The sequence below is a fragment of the Megalops cyprinoides genome, chromosome 25, assembly GCF_013368585.1.
Source record: "Megalops cyprinoides isolate fMegCyp1 chromosome 25, fMegCyp1.pri, whole genome shotgun sequence".
Taxonomy (NCBI): Eukaryota; Metazoa; Chordata; class Actinopteri; order Elopiformes; family Megalopidae; genus Megalops; species Megalops cyprinoides.
Window position 1 is genome coordinate 16,792,071 of NC_050607.1, and position 20,037 is coordinate 16,812,107.

The following is a 20,037-nucleotide window of genomic DNA, read 5'->3' on the forward strand; positions in this document are numbered from 1 at the left end:
TGGCCCCCATTGTCCCCCGTAATCTCCCACCACCCCCACCATCATTTAACACCTTTCAATGGCAGCCCCCTCCAGGCGGCTCACGCCCGCCGCGCTTCTTCCCCTCCCGGCTCATGCAAAGCGCCTCCGCTCCCAGACAGCATGAAATCCGCCATTCACACGCAGGGAGAGAAAGGCGCCCATCCGTTACCGCGGTGCCCCCGGGCCCGCCCCGGCGCTGGGGCCCCACCGGTCTTTGTTGCCGACCGGTTGCCCGCTGTCACGGCCTGGAGGCCCCTCCCCCCCCCGGCCCCTCCACTCCCAAAGGCCTCTCAGGGCACCTGCGGGCTTTGTCTGCTTCGCCCTCCTGCCCTAATCATCTCCACATCAAAGTCTCGCTCTCCGAGCACCTGTCACGTAACGTGCAATCAGACCGCGCACGGGCACGGCCAAGCGGAGCCAGATCCATAACTCATTTGGCGAGAGAGCGGGTTTAACGCCGAGCCTTTGTGCCAGCGCCGAGCTCTGAGAGGAGCTCCCATGCGTGATACACGTTGCGCTGTTAATTTCCCTTCAAAAATGGAAGACAAAGAAATGTCCGAAAATCAATCGCTTTGTTAAAAACCGCGCCGTTGACACAGTGAATTTTGAAAGGCATGTCAGGGCTTGGCAGGGATGAAACACCAACCCTCTCTGTGATGCGGGTGCGGAGGACACGTTCCTCCTTCCCCCCTAGGGAGGGTAGGGAGAGCTGAGGAAGTGGCCCTGGGGAGGGGGGGGGGGGGGGGGGACAAAAGCCAACAGAGGACAGGTCGCCCGCAGGTTAAGTGTCCTCCAGCAGAACTGGTGGCCTGCTCTGCGTTTCAGTCGTCACACAGAGGAAGTGGCTTTCTCTGGAGGGGGAGGGGCGGGGTGGTGAGGGGGGCACACAGTTAAAGCGCAGCTGTTGTTCTGGGGTCCTATTTCCACCCGGCGAGGGCTCAGACTCGGAGGGGGTGGCGAGGCCAGCGGGCGAGGGAGGGAGGGAGGGAAGGGGGGGGGGGATCGGGTGACGCGGGGAGCAGGGGCGTAGCGGGGTCCCAGTTCCGGACAGCAGATGCTGCTGTCAGTGCTGCTTGTCTGCGCTGTGCACTCAGAGGGAGGGGGTGTAGGGCCGTGCTCTTTATGGGACATTACAGTGTTACAGTGACACTCTAATGACCTGTAGATCTGATAAAACACAGCACCAGTGGCACAGCAACTATTGCTACAATGGAAGTCTTTCCCACCATGACATAAAATAATGCTTATGAAATATAAGCTTCAAAACTGACTAAATATAATGTTATAAGCAAGCATGATGGACAAGGTCACATAAGAACAATCCACTTTTGACTCCTTATTTTATCCTCAATTAAAACTCAAACCCCAATCAGAAAAAAAAATACCAAATTTTGAACTCAATATCTAAAGGAAGAAATCTGAGGTTTACTATTAACAATGACAACTTTCACTCATAGGAAGAAATGGATTGAATGAACAACAGCATGTTAAACCTGTTAAAGCTTGTTTAATCCTGAATGCAATGTAAATTGTGATTCAGGGCACAGCTTGATTTTTATATTGCGCCTTTTGTTGGAGAGTACCAGCCATAAAGCCAAGCACCAGACAGAGAGAGCAGGAGGCAACAGCATTCCCTCTTCCCCTCTAGGTGACCAGGGTAACACCGCAGCAGTGGAAACCAGGCGCGCGGCCTGCCCTGATGTTACGAGGTCCTCCTCCCAGCCGTCCCGGGGAGGGTTGAACCGGGGGTCAAGGCAATTTCGCACCCTTCTTTCTGAGGAGGGAGATAGAACAAGGGGCAGGTGGTGGTCAATTTAGCCAAGGGGTCGTCTGCATTCCAGGGAGAATAAACGGCAGGAAGCGGAGCGTGGCGCTGGTAAACATGGCTGGAGTGGCATTCCAGTGGGGGGGGGGGTCAGGGCCTGGGGGGGGGTCGAGTTTCACCACAGCCACGGGCTCTCCGGCCCTCTGAACGACGCCATTGTGCTGCCCACTTCCTGCTGTTGCCTGTTTTCGCAGGGCGGTTTCCATGACGCCCTCTGTCATGCTCGTCAGCGAAACCCCCGTCCGTCGCTTGTGTTGTAATGTTCACTTCTTCTTCTTCTGTTTGGTTTTAATGGCCAAAAGTCACAGTGCCGTTGGATGGGGTCAAATCCAGCTGACTCTTACGTGAATGTTATTTTGTCTGAATCTAGCTTCGATTGAGCTGAAATTCAATGGAGTAATACTATATGCCGCATGAGCCGGGCTGTCATTTAATCTAGCGCTTTGAAATGCGCCGGGTGCGTGCTCAGCTTAAATATTTTAATGAACTTCAGTTAATTAGCAACTGTATGAAATTAATCACGAAGTAGGACATTTAATTACTAACTCTGCGGTTCTTCGCCCAATATAATTCAAAGCTGTGCCACCGTTATAAAAAGGCCATTAATATGAATTAGTGTAATTTTTGTCATTTTACTCTGCGTGTAAATATCCAGTTACAGTGGCATTTCTCTCCAGCCCAGTGAGCTCCGTGGTTTAGTTTGACAGCTCTTAGCTGTTGTAAACAGGAGTGATAATTCCAGGGAGAGCTCGTCTGAGATCCCCTGTGCAGGTTCCACCGCTCTGGAATTCCAGGAGAAGACGATGGCGGAGATACAGAGGGGATATTGATCGCCGTGTCTCACCTGTCTTAGCTTTTTGTCTCACGTATATAAGCACACATTGACCACAGCATCCAAGTTCTCCGTTGTCATTTGGCGCTGCCAAATGGCATTTGTGGCATGAAAAATTCACAGACCCAGTTAGATAGCAGCGGGAGTCCTGTCCTCTGCATCACCCAGGCATGAATGCAGAAACCAGAGAGCGCGCTTGCTTGGTAATTCACAATAGGGCTATTCCTCGGCCTCAGGTGCTCGCCTGGGAGATACGGCTGGAGACGTTTTCCACCCAGTCACAGTTATAGCTGTAATTTCCATCGGGCTGCTTCCTGGTCACCTCTTTCCTCTGGAATACCCATCGCAGGAGGAAAGGGGCCTCAAAGCCGGCACCGCCGGGCCCCCCCCTCGAGCGGTGCGCTCGAGTGGCTAAGGCGTCTGCAGCGGGAGCGTTTGACATGTGACGCCATTCCCCCCGGGCAGGAGAGGACTTCCTCCTCTGCGGAGGCTGCCGGAGCAAACGCACGTTAGGGACACTAAAATATTTAAGGCTCTCGATAAGCTCCGGAGCGATCTCCTGTGCTGCCAGCCCCGGCCCTTAAAACGCTTTTACCTCGGCATCCGCAGCGCCCGGCCGTGTTAATGGACTTCCTTAACGCAGCGGCCTTTCACTGGGGGGAGGCTGGGTGTTGGGTTGCACCTTAAGGCATTATGCGCCTGTGTGTGTCTCTGTGTCTGTATGTGTGTGTCAGGTGTGTGTGTGTGTGTGTGTGTCAGGTATGTGTGTGTTGGGTTTGTGTGTGTGTGTGTGTGTGTGTGTTGGGTTTGTGTGCGTGTGTGTGTGTGTGTGTGACAGTCAAGAAGCAGAGACTGAGACTCCTGTGGGTGCTTTTTAGTGTATCTTGCTTTTGTTGGACGTGGACAGTGTTGCTTGTGCTCTTTAATGAGGAGCTATATTTTGGTGAAGTAGAGTGTGCGACTAGAGAATTGGGTTCTTAACCACACTGCTGTTGAACTGTAGTGAAGAGGGTACATAACCCTGCTCAAATAAATACCCAGTTGTATAAAGGGATAATGAGTAAAATGTCTGCATACAGTATGTCTGTATAAATGTGTGCTAAGCAAATAAATACAGCAATGAAATGTAGACGCCACATTCATAGTCTATACAGCTTGTACATTTATAGCAGTCTTAGATAAGTAAAATGTATGTGAGAGTGATATATTTGTGAGAAACTCCTCCAGCGCAGTGATGAAGGATTTACACATACCCTCCCTTTAAACACGTTCCATATGGTGAGCTGGAACTGCAGTTCATTTCTCATTTTGCTGTATAACTTAACAGCCTTAAAACACCCCGAGTCAGATGTTTTTGTCTTATTATTATGTCTCTAATTATCTGATTAGTTTTATCACAACCATATTACCAGCTAAGCAAAAGTACAAAACTGCAGAAGTATAAAACTGCATGGTAGAAAGCATTACCACTGAAATGTTCCATAGAACACACATAACAGGGCATAGAATCCTTCAAAAGTATTATTATAGAAAAGGAAACCTTTAATTACATTCTCCCCCATGTTCCACCATTTTTTCACTTATGTGAGATTCTGCATGAGACCCTTTTCTGCATTTACATCACATTCATTTGGCAGATGCTCTTATCCAGACTGACCTACAGCAAGAAAGATTACACGTTTATTTCAGAGGACATGGTCTATTGGTTTTACTGGTCACCAGTGAAGACCTTTTTTGTGCTATCCTGATGACTCTGCTGCACTTTTGACAGTTAGGAAGACTAAAGTGGAAGGGGGTTCAAAGACCCCAACAGAGCCGAATAATCCTGTTCTTCAGCCATTGCAGACTGAGCCCAATGCAGGCAGGTAGAAAGTCAGCCCGGAAAATCTGCCCAGGCCACCATCCGAGTCGTGTGCCATTCCCCCTAGTCACACGTGCCTCCTCACCTCGGCCATAACCACTGAACACCTCAGAGAGCAGGAGGCAGGGACATTGGGACCATTTGAGCCTCTACATGAGCTCAGTTTTGTAGCTAAAAAGGTACAGGAAGCAACCTTGCGCTTACAGGCCATACATAGTGTATATTACATACCCACTCTCAGATACAAACAGAAACTCATAGTTAGTCAAGACCATTTATAAAAAAAAAAAAAAAACTTCTAGTACCCTGTTTCCTTCTCTGTCATTTGGGTAGCATCTGCTGTTTGCGGAGAGTTAAGCGTGGACCAAGTTAGACCTGACCCTGTTTATTCACCCCGGGTTATGAAGGCTGTGGTAATTACACAGTGCTACCGACCGTGTGGGTGGCAGGAGTGCACTATGTGGCCGGGAGTTTGCTTTTCTAGCTGCAGGTTTCTTACAACCTGAACCGTCCGTTTTATAAAGTGTCGCATTCCATTATGGTTAGTAGTGTTTCCACGCCACCCCCACGTCCGCACGGCTTCCTGTCTGGTTTGAATTCTCACATGTTGCCGCCTTGTTTCTGTGGTCATTATGTATGGCTGCACTGCACTATAAATGTGTTGTAATTTCTACATAGATATATGTGAATTCCACATATGAAAACTGCATCTGTAGACAATAAAGACCAGGAGGCAAACAGGTTCTGTGTTGAATGGATCAGTAGTTTTGTGTGGGAGGCCAGACAGCAGCAAACAATTATCAATGTAGGATACCAGCAGCAAACCTGTGTCATAGCAGCTATGGGGGCGGGAAGAAAAAGAGACCCATTTTGTGATTGTTGCTCAAGAGGAAGGGAACGCTGCCTCACATATGCTCCCCTTTCGTTGAAGAGGAGCACCTCGCTTTCCCCGTTTTATTTTTAGGTCACCGTGACCTCAGCGGCGCTCGGGGGAGCCACGGAGCAGCCAATTAAATCCCGGGCGTCCATAAATAATGCACACGGACCACATTAAAGCACAAAGGGAAAGGAGATCGTTTAATCCCTGATTTTGCCCGGGGTTTACGCCGCGCTGTTAGGCGGAGGTACCCTCGGCGGTAATTCCCTTTCTGCAGCAGCTCTCCTGGATCCGTCATACGAGCACCGCTTGCAAGCATCGCTGAGCCCGTAATATCCATTCAGCGGCTCTCGGTCTCATTCATAAAAGCGGTGCGCGCGCGCGCCCCATTCATAGCGAGCACCGCACCGCCATGAGCGCCCGCACACGCGCGCGACTGTCGCCCCGCCGCCCCGATATTTATTTATTTCTCTCCTCCGGTATTCGCTCAGCAACTGCGCAGTGCTGCGAGGCAATCGGCAGCGATGAGTCAAAGCCGCGGCGTTGTTAAGGGGGGGAGAGCACCGAGATAAGCTCTCAATACTTTCTTTTCTTCAGTCCCCCCCCGCGCGAGGATGGCAGCATGAATACCGATCATTAAAATGAAACTGAAACGGGCTGGGAAGCCCTCCTCCGTCCTGACCTCTGTGACGGCCCGGAGCCAGGTGAGAGGACCGTCTCATGGGTTAGGCACAAACAAATAAAACACCCCCGTTTTTGGGTTGGGGAGGGTGTCAGCATTGCTCTCAATGCTAGTTAAATCTTACTAGACTCTCAAAGCAAAACTGCACGGCTACCCTTTACCCACTTCTCACCTAAACATGTAAAACACGTAAAATATGACCCACTTCTGGAAACTCGTGAGGCTAATGAAGGTAGAGGAAAGACCAGAAACCTTAATGACCACTGTATTAAGGAGAGGTAGCATTTATGAAATGCTGCTCAGAAAGATAACAAGCTGACCCTGACCGTACTGGGAAAGCATGGTGTTTTGCGCGCTGCGGTTATCTTCTCCCAGCTGGGCCCCGCTGAATGGCTTTGCCAAGGGTCCAGTGTAGGTGGATGATGAAACCGACTGGATTTCCAGACCCATGAAAAAAAAAAAAAAGCGGAATGAGAGCACAGAGTTGCATGGGTGACTAAACTGTGCTTCAGATAGCAGGTCTGTTCAAGGGCGTGTGGGCAGAACACAATGGTTTCTCATCTCTCCCCCTCCGTTATTTTTAACCACTTTTAAAGAATAATTGCTATTTTTAATCCTTTTCGCAGTGCTGTGTGGGCAGGAGCGCGGTATGATTCATGTCGTTTTGAACTCCGTTTGTGAACAGCTGATTCTTTTCTATCCCTCCCCTGTCTGCTTGCAGTGCCACATAAAGCAGGCGCTCGCAAGGTGCTGCGGAATCTACAGTTGCAGTGAAGGCTATATGTGCGTAAACACGCGGCACTTCTAAATTTAGCCGGACATTGCGTACTAACTCGGCTGAGAGTGGAGCTTCTTGTATTTGCCACTTTGCTGTTCGTGAAATGTAATGCTGCAAATAGACAATGGACATTAATTACCGGCCTGCATTTGTTTCTTCGTGAAATATGAAAAAGATTATCCAAGACATTGAGTCAGGCCTAGTTCAAAGCCTTTCTTTCCCTATTTTCAGATCAGAATGATTTTTACAATTTGGCGAGGAGGTCTTTAATGAATTCATGATGGCTGCAGTTAATTCAGGCTCGAATAATAGATTTTAATGTGAGTCGGGGTGTATTTTCCCCTCTTCCCTTAACATTAGTGCACAATTTGTCCCGGTCATGTGACCCAGTGCCGGCAGCCTTGCAGTCTGCTGACCTCATACAGAGGGGAGGAGAGGTACACAAAACGTCCCGTCCCTCTTTGAACTCCCCCCTGTCCGACCCGTCTCCGGTGAGAGAGCGCATGGACGGCACCCGGTGCCCAGCGTCTCCTCGGGCGGCGATTACTCAGCCCTAACCTCAGAGCGGAGCGCGGTACAGCTGCCACAGGCTGGCAAGAGGCCGTCTGCACCGCGCCCTCACCGGGCTGTGGGATTGTGGGATTGCATGAATCACTCCTCATTGTCTCACTCTCTTCAGCAGGGGGCTGCCTCCCATCCGAGGAGCTGCAGTCCTCTCTTCTTTCAACCAGACTGCATTAAACTCAGGAGCCGCTGAAATCTCGTCTCCATCAGGACCATTATATCATTTCCTACTCTCTGATGCGAGAATTCCTCTCAGACAGACATGGTTCTTCTGAGATACTCTGGGATGCAATCATTCTCAGGAGTGACATGAAACGGGTGATAAATTAGCTGCTAAAATACTTGTGTCACCCACATTAGGTGTGACTGCAGTACAACCAGGCAGAAGGTCACATTCTTGCACTCAGACGGCAGCAAAGTACTACATCTGCCCCAGAGCACAGCTGCTTTAAAATCCACCTGAGAAAGCAGTGACAGCATTCTGGCTCGCCATTCTGTGTTTCGCTCATTACATTAGCATTTATTATACTGAGAGCCCCTGCTTACGAGGCTCGGGCTGTTTCCTGTCTGCGATGAGCAAACATCTGTGCACCTTTGCCGTTTACATAACCCCTGTTTTCTCTGCCGTGTTGGTGCTGAACTCCCCGCCCATTGCAGCACCAGGCCATCTCGCCGCTATGAACTGCCGAGAGGTCAGAGGCCTGCACGTTTTAAAGGTCACCGGTTCATCTGGACTTTAATGGAGGCCGTAGCAGTAGGGAGAGTTAGCGCGGATGTGTACACGATGGGCTTGTGTGTTCGGCAGGAGCTCGGAAGGAGCCCTCTGGCATCTCGGGCCAGCCGCGATGTCTGCGATAACGCTCAACGTGTGCTCCCGTGCCCCCGAGCGTATGCTGTGCCGCTGGAAAGACCAACAACAGGGAGATCTGTGTATTCACAACATAACGGAAACGGCCCCGCCGCCCCTTCCCCCCCCGCCCGCCAAAGAGGCAGCGAAACGCTAACGTGTTGAGCCATCGCAACACAAAGCACTTTTCTTCTGTTCCAACCGCATGAATTATTCCTGTGCTACGCTCCAATTAGGGTGCAGGGGAGGTAGGTCATAGGACACAGGGTCAGTCATGCCTAGCGATGGCCCCCAACGCTAATTGCGCTTGTTAATGAAGCCCTCCGTGGGACGGGGGGGGTAGGGGAGCCGCAGCCCGGATCGCGGTTCCGGCGCGGCCGCTTTCCGGTGATTACTGTTTAACAGTTGTAGCATTGTGGCGGCTGATGAATTCGGCGCAGGGACGTTCCAGCTCATTACGGGGGCTCCTCTCATTAGCGGAGGGCACGGAGACCTCGGGGCTGTGAGCGCAGCAGGTACAGGGATCGGATCCGCCCTGGGGTGCGCGGCCTGCCAGATGGAAGCCGTGCTCCGTGGCGGGAGGCTGGGAGACCTTGCCGCACCCCCGTCGCGCCCCCCCACCCCCCGGTGGCCTGCCCTTGCAGCCAGCCACCTCCGTCCCCAAACCCTGCATCTGCTGCCAGCAGTGTTGTCTCTGCTTCCTGTTTGTTTGGTCTCGCTGTTATCCCCCACTCTCATTAGCAAGAATCAGGGGAAGGCGGGGGGCGGGGAGGGGGGGAGGCGATCTTACACCTCTCCCCCCAGGTGGGATCGTTTGAAATCATTATACCCATTCTGCTCTGCCAGGAAGAGAGGAATAAAAAAAAACTGTTAAGCAATTTAATTAGCGGTCATTCTGTATGCAGCTCAATTAAAAGGAGTTTACCTCACGCGGCGGCCCAGCAAGGCTCGGCTCCTTGGACGCATCGCTGCCCCTCTGTGAGGACGGCCTGTGGAGCCCAGCCAGGGCACGTTATTGCTTGCAGGGGAGGGAGGAGCGAGGAGGAGCTGGCACCAGCGCAAACACACTCACAGGCAGAGGCGAGGGCAGGGGGAATGATGGGTAGACCCGTGTGTTAAGGTCAACATGTTATGCTGGAAAGTCTGTGTGGGCTCAGCGTAAAGTATAAACCGGAGCGACTCCTGCGCCGTGTTTATCTTCTAAAAATTTCACAGATATTTTTATCACTCGCTAAAACCTCCGACGAAAGTTTGTCAACCGAAATGTTCAGTACGCAGGCTTTCGCTACGCAAACTGTGTGTGGGAGCCGCTCGTCACTTCATTCCTCACAGATCCCCTTATACACACATACACTCTTTCATTCAGGTTTACAGAAGTGTTTTATGGTTTCAGGGAAAGTAAAAACAGGCTTACAAAATAGCCAGCTTGAACTTCAACCAGCTAAGGCACACTTTATAGGCAAGTGGGGTGGGGGTGGGGGTGGGGGTGGGGGTGGGGGTGGGGGCGGGGGGGTTGTAGGAACTTGAGCCACAGTCAAACAGGAAATTGCTGGAGGCCCGGGCGAATCTCCCCACGGCTGTCACCAAGAATGACAGGGACGGAAACCGTTAGCGCTGGATTAGCAGTGCCGCCAAGTATAGCTGCAACCTGTCAGGCTTATTTTAACCGCGCAGGGCTCCCGAGGCTGGTCGCGTTGGGAAGCGGGCCGGTGGCAGAGGGCCACCGGGGGTGTCTTTCTTCAGTTTCCGGGGCGGGGGCGTCACAACTGCACCAGCCATTTACAACAGTTAGAAGCTATTACCAAAACACCTGCGCTTAAAAGGCACCGAGAAAACTTTTCTATGGCCAAGAAACTCTTCACTTTCAAAAACATGTTCGCTTTCTACAGAAAACTTTTATCTCAGTTGGGGTGGCAGTGTAGCATAGTGGTTAAGGAGCAGCAGTTGTACATTTAAAGGTTGCCAGTTTGATTCCCTACTAGGGCACTGCTGCTGTACCCTTGGGAAAGGTACATAACCGGCAATTGCCTCAGTAAATATCCAGCTGTATAAATGGATAACATTGTGAAATAAATAAATAAAACGTAAGTGGTGTAAGTTGCTCTGGATGAGAGAGTCTAAAATAATATAATGTAATTCTTATTTCTTGCTGTACAATATACATTTGGAATAATACCCGTAAAATCAACTACTGATCATTTTTCAGAGAACAGCCTTAAGTGCGCTTTATGGAAAGTCAGGTGACTGGCCCTCTTCCTTCTATCCAAGAACAGAACATGAGATGCTGTCCAACTCTGTCTCCGTTCTTTCCCACAGCTCATCTGGAGCAACCAGTTTTTAATCTTTGATTGGCCGCATGGTTGTCTATGGCAGTGGGTTAATTCAAAGCTACAGATCGCAAAGTGTGCGTGTGTGTATGAGTGTGTGTGTGTGGCTTTGTCTCCTACTGTTCATACAAATTTAACTGGTACTCCTTATCACAAGGAACTGGAATTCCTTATCCTCTATGATATGTCCCTTTGTCTGTCATGCTGAATAACATTCAAAAATGACATTCTTAGAATCTGACTCACCACTTTGTGTTAATATCAGAAACTGCCAAACTTGCGATTATGTTTAAGTATCACTTCAGAGTTGGAGTCAAGCTGCCGGAACAGTGAGATTGAATGGCCCTCCAAACGAAAACAAACATCTGTCCTCAGCCACCTTTCCCAATAAGCGGCAGGTGAAAAGTTCATCTTGTGCATAGCTCAGAGAGTTCTGACATACGCCGAGCTCAGGAATGCGCTTTTATGCTCATGTCCCAGACAGATGCTGTCTCCTAGCCATATCTCTGATCCTCCCCTCCTGTATGTAGGCATATGGGAAAATTCCCAGTGCAGTGCTTCACTGACATTTAACTCTATGTAGTCCAAACACTCTAGGTTTTTCCTCAGCTAGGCCCTTGAACATATAATGTGACTTTAATCTAAGGGGAGATTTTTGGTCATTTTGTTAGGGCACCCAGCGCATATGATGGCTGTGAAGCTATATAAAGAGGCAAAAGACAACATTTTCAAGGTATAGCTTGACATCAGTACTTCCTGTTGATCAGCCATTCATACTCTTCTGTAACCTTTCGCTGGCTGGTGCCGTGCTTTTCCAAAAGGCATCACATGTCCTGAAGCCAAGAATCCCGGTCAGAACCTCGCTCGGATTCCCATTTCGTAACGCAGGTGGCATGAGGATGCCGGCCATACCGAAAACGCCGCTCTAAATTTACAGAGGTGGTTTCCTGTGTCCCTATAATCCGGCCGCATGCCGCAGCTAAGGCCAGGCCGCTGAAAGGAAGCGCGCTGCCGTACCCCGTTCCTCTCCCCCTGCTGTCAATCATAGAGCTGCACGCCCGGCCTTTCTGTCCCCGTGCTCCGCAGGTAGGAAGCTGAGCCTTTGAAGGCACGTGGAGCCATTTTCAGAACAAAAACGTCATTTATCTTCCGAAGAACACGTGGCAGGCGCTACGGAGTGCTCGGATGGACACACTGAACCCTCACCAGTTCAATAGCACTGACCAGATCAGTTTATAAACGCTTTGGATGTCCAGCCACACTCTGTAATTTGTTTTGTGTTCCTCTCACAGGGCAGCCGTAGGTGCCTTTTAAGAACAAAAAGAATATCTTTCTGTTAATCGTTGCAGATGTATAAGACAATCCTCAGGAGCACTTTAAGAATGTAGGAATTAAGCACCATCATGGAGCGAAAGAAGTTTGTTCATTTTTATCCAAATTCTTCGAGCCAGCTAAGGTCCACGCAAGCTTTGTTTAAGATATAAAATGCCTTCCGAGACAGATGTCGAAAATGGAGACAAGATGCAATGGATAAAATGTAAAATGTCTTATGAATCCATCAAATATAAGAACATAAGAACATGTTATGACGAGAACAGGCCATTCAGCCCAGCTCAGCTCGCCCTTTACAATTAAAGACTATAGCAACTGTGAGAGTTCCTGTTTCAGTTTCACTTGTGTTATATGTAGAAAACAATGGTGTGAACGCCTTGTATGCAAAAATCTCTAGATTAATTGTGATTGATTGTTTAAAGTGTGAAAAACTGAGGAAGTACAGTGTATGTGGCAAAGGTTTGATAAGATATGAAGTAGGTGTGAATGGGCCATACTTAAGATAAAGCAGTAATGTTAAGGCCAACAGGTTTGCCTTGGAAACAGAATCCTCATTAGAGCTGTGAAAAGGCACTCAGTGTGGAAGTCTATTTCCATTTCAAAGAACTTGATTGAAACTGTGATTATACCTGATCTGGTCTGGTTTTCTTTCATGCTGTGTTCTGCATAGGGACTTAGCTAATAGTTAGGTTAAAACAAATGTAAATCCAGTATCTTATACTTAAAGTGCTTGGTTTGGTCTCCCTGACAAGGGTTCTTGACTTAATGTGCACTTTCCCATTCATGATGTCCCTAAAACTAACATTTCCAGGTCATATTATACTTGTTAAATTATTAAAGCATTAGGAGAGTAGAGTGAAGTAGGTTTTCTCAGAAGACAGTTGGAGGGGTCTTTGTGGTACAACCATTCTTGTGTTTTGGGTAGGAATTTTACTGTGTTTATGGCAATATTCAAATATAAACAAATATAAAAGGTCATCAGCCGCTAAGCGTGAATAGAGCGTGTTCCTGGCTCGCCTCTTTGGAGGCACACGCAAAGTCACACGTGGCGTGTTACAGCAGCCAGGTGTCAATTTGTTTTGACACGTTTTTCTTCCTGTTGCCCGCAGATGTACAAAAGCAAGAGCTTATCAACAGGAAGTGCCCCAGAGAGGCTGCGAATCAAAGTTCTTAGCTTGAGCGTAACCTGCTGAAACCAACAATTTGCACCATGACACAGGATTGCTTTTTACACTGGGGGCTCTGTCACGCGTTTCCTTAGAGAGGGAGGAATCTGTGAATTACCACTCCTCTCAGAACACTCTGTTCTAGATTCACGACACGATAGCCGTGTGACGCTGGTCACAACTTTGCTTGTGTTGATGCGTGTGCATAATTCTGTGCAGGTTCAGGGATCCTTAATCCTCCAGGTGTCTTGTTCTATTCACTGAGCTCACTGTCTCACTCACTCCACACCGCCATAAAGGCGGGGGAATCTGCACTCAGTAATGCCGAGTGTGACATCCTCAGAAACGATCCTCGTTTTACATTTATGAGGGCACACACACTGATAACTCCGGTGGCGTACCTGTCACAGCTAAAGTAATTCTTAAAACAGCTCTCCCCACCAGGTTTACAGAAAATATTAGTATGCCTTTCAGCTGTGTTGTGTCTGAAAGGGGTCAGGGCTTTGATCTCTTCTCACGGTCACCCTGCAAAATGCTGACATCTGACTTCTAAAAAAAAAAAAAAAAAATGGAGAGTCTGCTAAAAGCCAGATTTTTTGTATATATAAAAAAAAAAATCAGTGAAAGCATCATTTTCTTCTTTAGGAATTTAAACACCACAGATCTCACACAAAAAAGAGGTAGATTTGAATAGACAAAATAACATTTTATTAATAACTTAATTTTTCTTTACATTCTCAACATGAATTCCATGCCCCACCTCACCGTGGGGGGATAAGGTAGCTCTCCTTCAGATGGCCTTCTGGAGGCACCCACACCCCCCCTCCCAATCCATTCCAATTCTCTGATATCAAAGTTGCATTTTACAGAATATCCCTGAAGAGGAGACCGGGGGAAGTGCTCCCCTGCCTCGACATTTCCAAAGAGTCAGACCCTTGCACAAGAGTGAGCATTGCCTGCCTGAATCCTTCAAGATTCCTGTGAAAATAAACAGGAGAGTACTGTAGTCCTCCTAGGTCCCATATAACTCAGTCAATCCAGTTTAACTCAGGACAGCACCCTTAAATATCTCGTGTCTAATACAGGCCGCATGCAGTATCTAATCCAAACCCAGGCCACCACCTCCTACAATAGGTAAGCCTTTGATATCAATGGGCATAAACTCAGATGTTTTTAACTTGTCCTTTCTGGCATGCCAATACTCTGCGGATGGGTTTCGCTGTCAAAAATGGTGACTGATTAACTTGGGAGATTTAAAAAGAAAATTTGTTTTGGGGGGTGGGGTCAATGTGGCAATAATGCTTCTATATACAAAACTAAGGCAAAAAAACCAAGGTGACGCTGAATCACCTGTAGGGGTGGTGGAAAAAGGCCTATCAATTGATTTCATACATTAAGCAAAACATCATAAAATATATTACAAGTATACACATTTAAAATCTTAAAAACCTATAGATTTTTTGGCATATTAAACAACGCTATAGATCAATATTCAGTATGTATGTTTACATAAAAGAAGAAAAAAACATCAGTACCTACTTATTTGCAAAGGGCATGTTCTTTCTGGAGCAAGGCTTTACCCTCAAGTCTTTTATATTAGATATATACATAAGTATAAATGTTTCCAACTACTCCACAGAAATAAAATGGAGTACCATACACTGTGCCCTCATAACCTGGGGTGCTTCACCCCCAAAACAGGGAAGTCTTCACTGAAGACAAATTTACACCCAAGATGAAAAAAAGAGTCTATAGGTGCAAGTGCTTGCAAATGACAACAGCATCAATAATAGCTCATAAAGTATGTCCAATTCGAGCGACTGTGTCTCTTTGGCATCCCAAAATCTGCTGCTTTGCATGCATCTGTCCACCTTTCCGTTTGCGTCTGCTGACCTTTGGAGAAGTAAACTCAGAGAGTCCGAGTCCGAGAGCGAGCAAGGGGTGGTGGGGGGAGAAAGAGAAAGCCGCCACTTCCTCCCCCGGATAAACAGCTGCGTCTCAGCTTCAGCCAGGCCACGCGTCCCTCAGCAACCTCGTAGGGCAGCTGTCAACTCAAGCCAACTGTGACAATCGCGTCAAGGCCCCCCTCCCATGACAGGCCAGGGGGAGAAAAAAGAGACAGAGAGAGAGAACGCTTTCAGGAGAGGTCGCCTCCGGGTCGGCGCGCGGGGGCGGGGGTGCCGCCTCACGTGGACTCGAGGGCGTCCAGCTGAAAGACGTTGTGGTTGGTGGGCGTGGTGAAGTAGAGCGGCTGAGTGCCGGCGGCGGGCATGCGGTTGTCGCAGGGGCTGCTTAGGCCCAGCGTGCGCTCGAAGTCCAGCAGCTGGCCCATGAAGTTGAAGTTGGGCGAGATGTTGGACTTCTTCATCTTGACGATGTCGTAGGCGTCGTTCATGGAGAGGTTGAGCTTCTGCATCAGGTAGGCCACCGTGACCGTCACCGAGCGGCTGATGCCGGCCAGGCAGTGCACCAGGACGCCACACTCCTGACCGCGGGCCTCGTCTGGAGAAAGAGGGGGAAAACACATTAGCTGGAGAACAACCCACAAGCAGCTGATCTATGCATGCAAAAGGCTACACATCTAAGCCCCCCCCCCCCCCTTCAAGAATTGAACCAAGTTTATTCAAGTAACAACTGCCACAAAAAAAGATTACGTCACTCAGTTAACTTCTTGTCATCAGCCCTCATGAATAAACAGTATTTGGGGGAAAAAGTCCGTGCATTTACTTTGCATTACTTGAATGTGGTTAATACTAGACTAGCACAAGAGGTAGGTGTCCAGCAGAGTTACTGCAGGTCCCTGGATTGTGCCTGATTAAAAAGCTTCATTCAACACTTTCCAACTGAGCGAGAATAAAGACGATCCTTCAACTTGGCCTTGAGTATCTGACATGGGAATTGACTATTAAGGTCTATTAAATGATTCTCCCAACTGTTGCAGCCCTAACAATGGTGCCATTCAAGGATTAAAAGACAGAGGAAGTCATGGGGGCAAGCCCAATAAGGCAAACAGGATGTCAACATCACCCCGCAAATGGCCCCCTTTGTGTGCAGAAACATTGCAGTGCTCTAGATTAGTTCCTACACCCCTTCCAGACTAGATTCCTTCCTCCCCCGGCTCAATCAAACTGCTCCCCCCACCCTTTCACTAAAACTCATCATTACCCTTTGTTCTGCGCCAGTCTGAAACATAAGCACTAACTCAGTGGATGGGGAGGCTTTCAGCAACAGCAGCTAACGTTCTCCCTTCTCTAGGTCTGAAATCATAAAATCACGAGGTCTTGTTTCTGTGTCGGCAGAAGACACAGCACCCTTTAATCAGGCGCCTGGGGACACCTTGATTAATCTCAAATACACGCTAAATCCATAAGCACTTCCTAACGATGCGTTATCATCTTACTACGATTTAGCGACCATATGGCAATACTTCACCGTTATTACACAAGGGTAAAATATATACTTGTGAACTCTATTTACTCTTATTTTGAGGTAGGATTTTTTCCTCTTTCGCCTTGAGCTGGCAGTAAATTGGTTGTGTTGACAAGACGGGTTTTGTGTTTTGAAACAGCCGCCCCACGCTTACCGATGAAGCTAATCGCCTCGGGGAAGAACTGGGAGAGATTCTGGCTCCAGTGATCCGATATGGGAATCTGCTTGTATTTGAACTCGCCGGCGTTCTCGAACAAATTGGGCAGGTTCGGCGTCACGTTCAGGATGTACTTGATGCCGTATTCTTCCAAAATGTCCAAGTTCGTGGAGTCCTTGGCGCAGCCCAGGTAGAGGTGCGGCAAGATTTCCACGGGGAAAGAGGGCTGGGGGTTGGACAGGGGGCTGCCGTCCGAGTCCGTGGCGCTGTTGGGGTCGCGGTCGATGTCGGACTCGATGTCGGAGGAGTCGGAGCTGATCCGCAGCCCTCCCAGCCCCAGAACCTGCGCGGTCGGAGAGCTGTTGCTGGAAGAGCTGTCCAGATTCGTGTCGCAAAGCGCTGGGAACTCGGCTTGGAATTTGCTGAAGCCTCCTGCGATAAAGAAAGAAATGTGTGTCAAGTCAACGAACTTAACAGGGCTGCGCTAAAATGCAAGACGCTGTGTGTACATTTCATAAACCATCTATTCGTAGCGTCTAGGGTTTATTTTTCATTGAAAAAAAATCACATATTTCTGAACACTGCATCAAACGCCGGATAAATGCCGAGGTTACATATGCACTTTACCTATAAGAAGCAATGGTTTGAAAAAAAATACAACATTTGCAAGTAAATAATGATTTATACAAACCTTCTAAGTAGAACGCCTTGTATCCCTCGTCTTTCATCCTCCTAAGCAGCAATCCGAGCACTGAACCCCCGTCGACATTTTCGTTCCAGTCCCTGCTGTATTCGTCGTAGAGCACGATCGTATCCGTCTTGCACCTCCGCGCGAATTTCTCGCGGTCCTCTCCGTTGGCGAGCAGGGACTTGATCGGCAGGTTTCCCTTCTTGAGCCGCCGGAGCATGAGGCTCGGGATGGCCACGTTTATGGCCGTCTCGACGTGCGAGGACTCGTAGAGCTCCTGCGCTCTGCAGTCCATCACCAGCAAGCAGTCGTTGCGAGTCTCCAGCTGCTCCTTCAGCCATTCCACGGTCTTGCTGATTGCCATCACGGAATCGAAATGAACGGGTTTGAACTTATCAAGCATTAGTGGCACGAGGTTAAAAGAGGGAAGGTGGAAATTGTCTCTGCGGCGCAGTCGAGGGAGTGCACAACAGGAGGCTGTGCTTCTTACTATGAGGACCGGGGCATTGAGGTAATCGCAGCGTCACCGGTCACAAAATCTGTTGCGAATAACGTTGTGTTCTCCTAAACCGGAAAAAAAAATCTATGCTCGCGCCCTTGTCTGTCTCGTGGACTCGGGTTAAATCGACAGAACACAAATTCTGGCGGTGATATTATCCTGCATACGCTCTACACAGACATTCATTCATGCGTCTGTGCAAGGAATGCCTGTGTATTTGTCAATGACTCACTGAGCGCAACATGGACTGACGCTGTCCTCCCGTTATATAATTTCAGCTATTGCAAAAAATATATATATACATATATGTAAATCCCGTCGATAGTCTTGAGATTGCCGTTCAGCTGTAGACCACGTTAGTATCTTCACGATTTCAGTAGTGCTCGCCTCCAAACGGGTTCGTGTTGAATGAGCGTCCTTTCTTGCTTTCGGTTTGTCCTTTCTAGTGAGCTCTCGGTCGTGGCAAGCTCTTGAATGGATACTAACATGCAGCGTTTCAATGGATACATTATATCGGCCAGCCAATGGGAGAGCGCCGTGCGATTGTTGCCTTGGAAACGGGGCCGGATGGAACAGACTGTGTTGATGAATTGTTAATAAGTTTGTCATTCACAAAAACGGAAAGGAATTTCCGCTCCGGATAAACCGAGTGCAAACCGAGTGCAAACAAACAGCAACAGCAGTTCTACTGCAGGGGAAGGAAGGAGGAGGGTATTTTTTGGTGGGGGATCCTATCTTGCACTCATGTTTCCCGTTGGTTAAATATACAGTGGCATAGCGACTCCAGTTTGCACGCGTATTTGTCTAGCTAGTGCTTTGTGGTAGTACGACACCATGCGCTAGTAGGCTATGCCTCCGTAGCGAAACGGGAAAAAGCATTGAAGAGGTTTTTCAACAGATATATCGGGGCCCGATTTTTTAATAAAGCAAAACTAAAAAAAATCAGATATGTTGAAGTGACGCTGTTTATATAGTTATATCGTAACTTTTGGCTTTTTTCACATTTGGTTTGGCCGAAGTCACAAGTAAACTAGCGGCAACATAGTAGGCTACAGCAGCAATTGTTTTTACACAACTCATGTTACACACGAATATTTTTAATTGGTTTGGTGTAGTCTGATTCATAAATCAACAAACCGAACTTGTGTAGTAGGCTATATTTTTTTTCTTCAAAATTGTGCAAATGTTAAGAGGATCATTTATGTTTAAACCTTTCCAAACTGAATTTGTTTCTTTAACATAATGAGGGGAATACCCTTGAAACTTATAAACAAAGAAAGTATTTTTGTTTTAATTGTACTTTTCCATAAGCCGTACACTATTTCGTTAATTAATGTCGTTAATCCCCATTTAAGTGACAGTGTTGATCTAAGTTCAGATGAGAACTCCGACTCGTTGGCTAGATCAGAGATTTCTTTGTGACTAAGTGCGAATGCACTCGTTTTAATGATTTTTCTCCCCCCAAACTGTGAGCAGTTCAATTCCGCACTGCTTCGTTCGCCTTCCGGCACGACCTGCTCCGAAGCGAAATCAAGGGATTCAGTCTATGGGGAGGATTTTTTATTAATTAGGCGTATGAAATCTGAAAATAGAATACAAACCTCGTTCGTGGTGACATGATCTTTTGCTGTCCTCGGTGTTACGTGAGCACAGTGCAGGGATTGGTGCAGAATTATGAATTATGTGGAAAAGCATACGAACATGGGAGACGAAATATTGCAGTGTTGCAACTGTATTAATAAGGAAATTGCTCGCATCGATCGCTCGATTTCAGGGTGTGCTGTTCGAAGTGTAATAATAAAAAAAAGCAACAGAGAAACGTCATTTAAGTGACAAACCCAGGACTGGAAGAGGAAAGAAGCCGTATAAGAAGGATCGATACTGGAAGATAATATCCTTGAGTAGTAGAAAGATCACAAGCATTTAATTGAGAACAAAGCTGGCAGAAGACTCCTGTGTCCTTGTCCCCCCGTCAACAGTATAAGATTCATTATTTCAACACATCCTTGAATTCAGTAGTGAACTTCTTTCTGTTTATGATGTTGTTTATAACCAATTTCCCCTCAAAGGAAATACACAGTTTATGTACCAGTCTGAGTCTACGGTATACATATCATATAAAATAGGATGTAAGACCATTGTTTATCCATAA

The 20,037-nt window shown here is 48.0% G+C and overlaps 1 protein-coding gene across 1 annotated transcript; it reads right to left on the reverse strand.

Moving 5' to 3' along the window:
• Window positions 1-13,872: 13,872 nt before the first annotated feature.
• Window positions 13,873-18,347, reverse strand: LOC118772176 (dual specificity protein phosphatase 6-like). Its single transcript, XM_036520471.1, has 3 exons — window positions 17,390-18,347; window positions 16,696-17,130; window positions 13,873-15,614 (listed from the first exon to the last, which is right to left on the reverse strand). The coding sequence occupies exons 1-3, from the start codon at window positions 17,787-17,789 to the stop codon at window positions 15,298-15,300; spliced, it is 1,152 nt and encodes a 383-aa protein (XP_036376364.1). The 5' UTR covers window positions 17,790-18,347; the 3' UTR covers window positions 13,873-15,297.
• Between the last annotated feature and the right edge of the window lie 1,690 nt (window positions 18,348-20,037).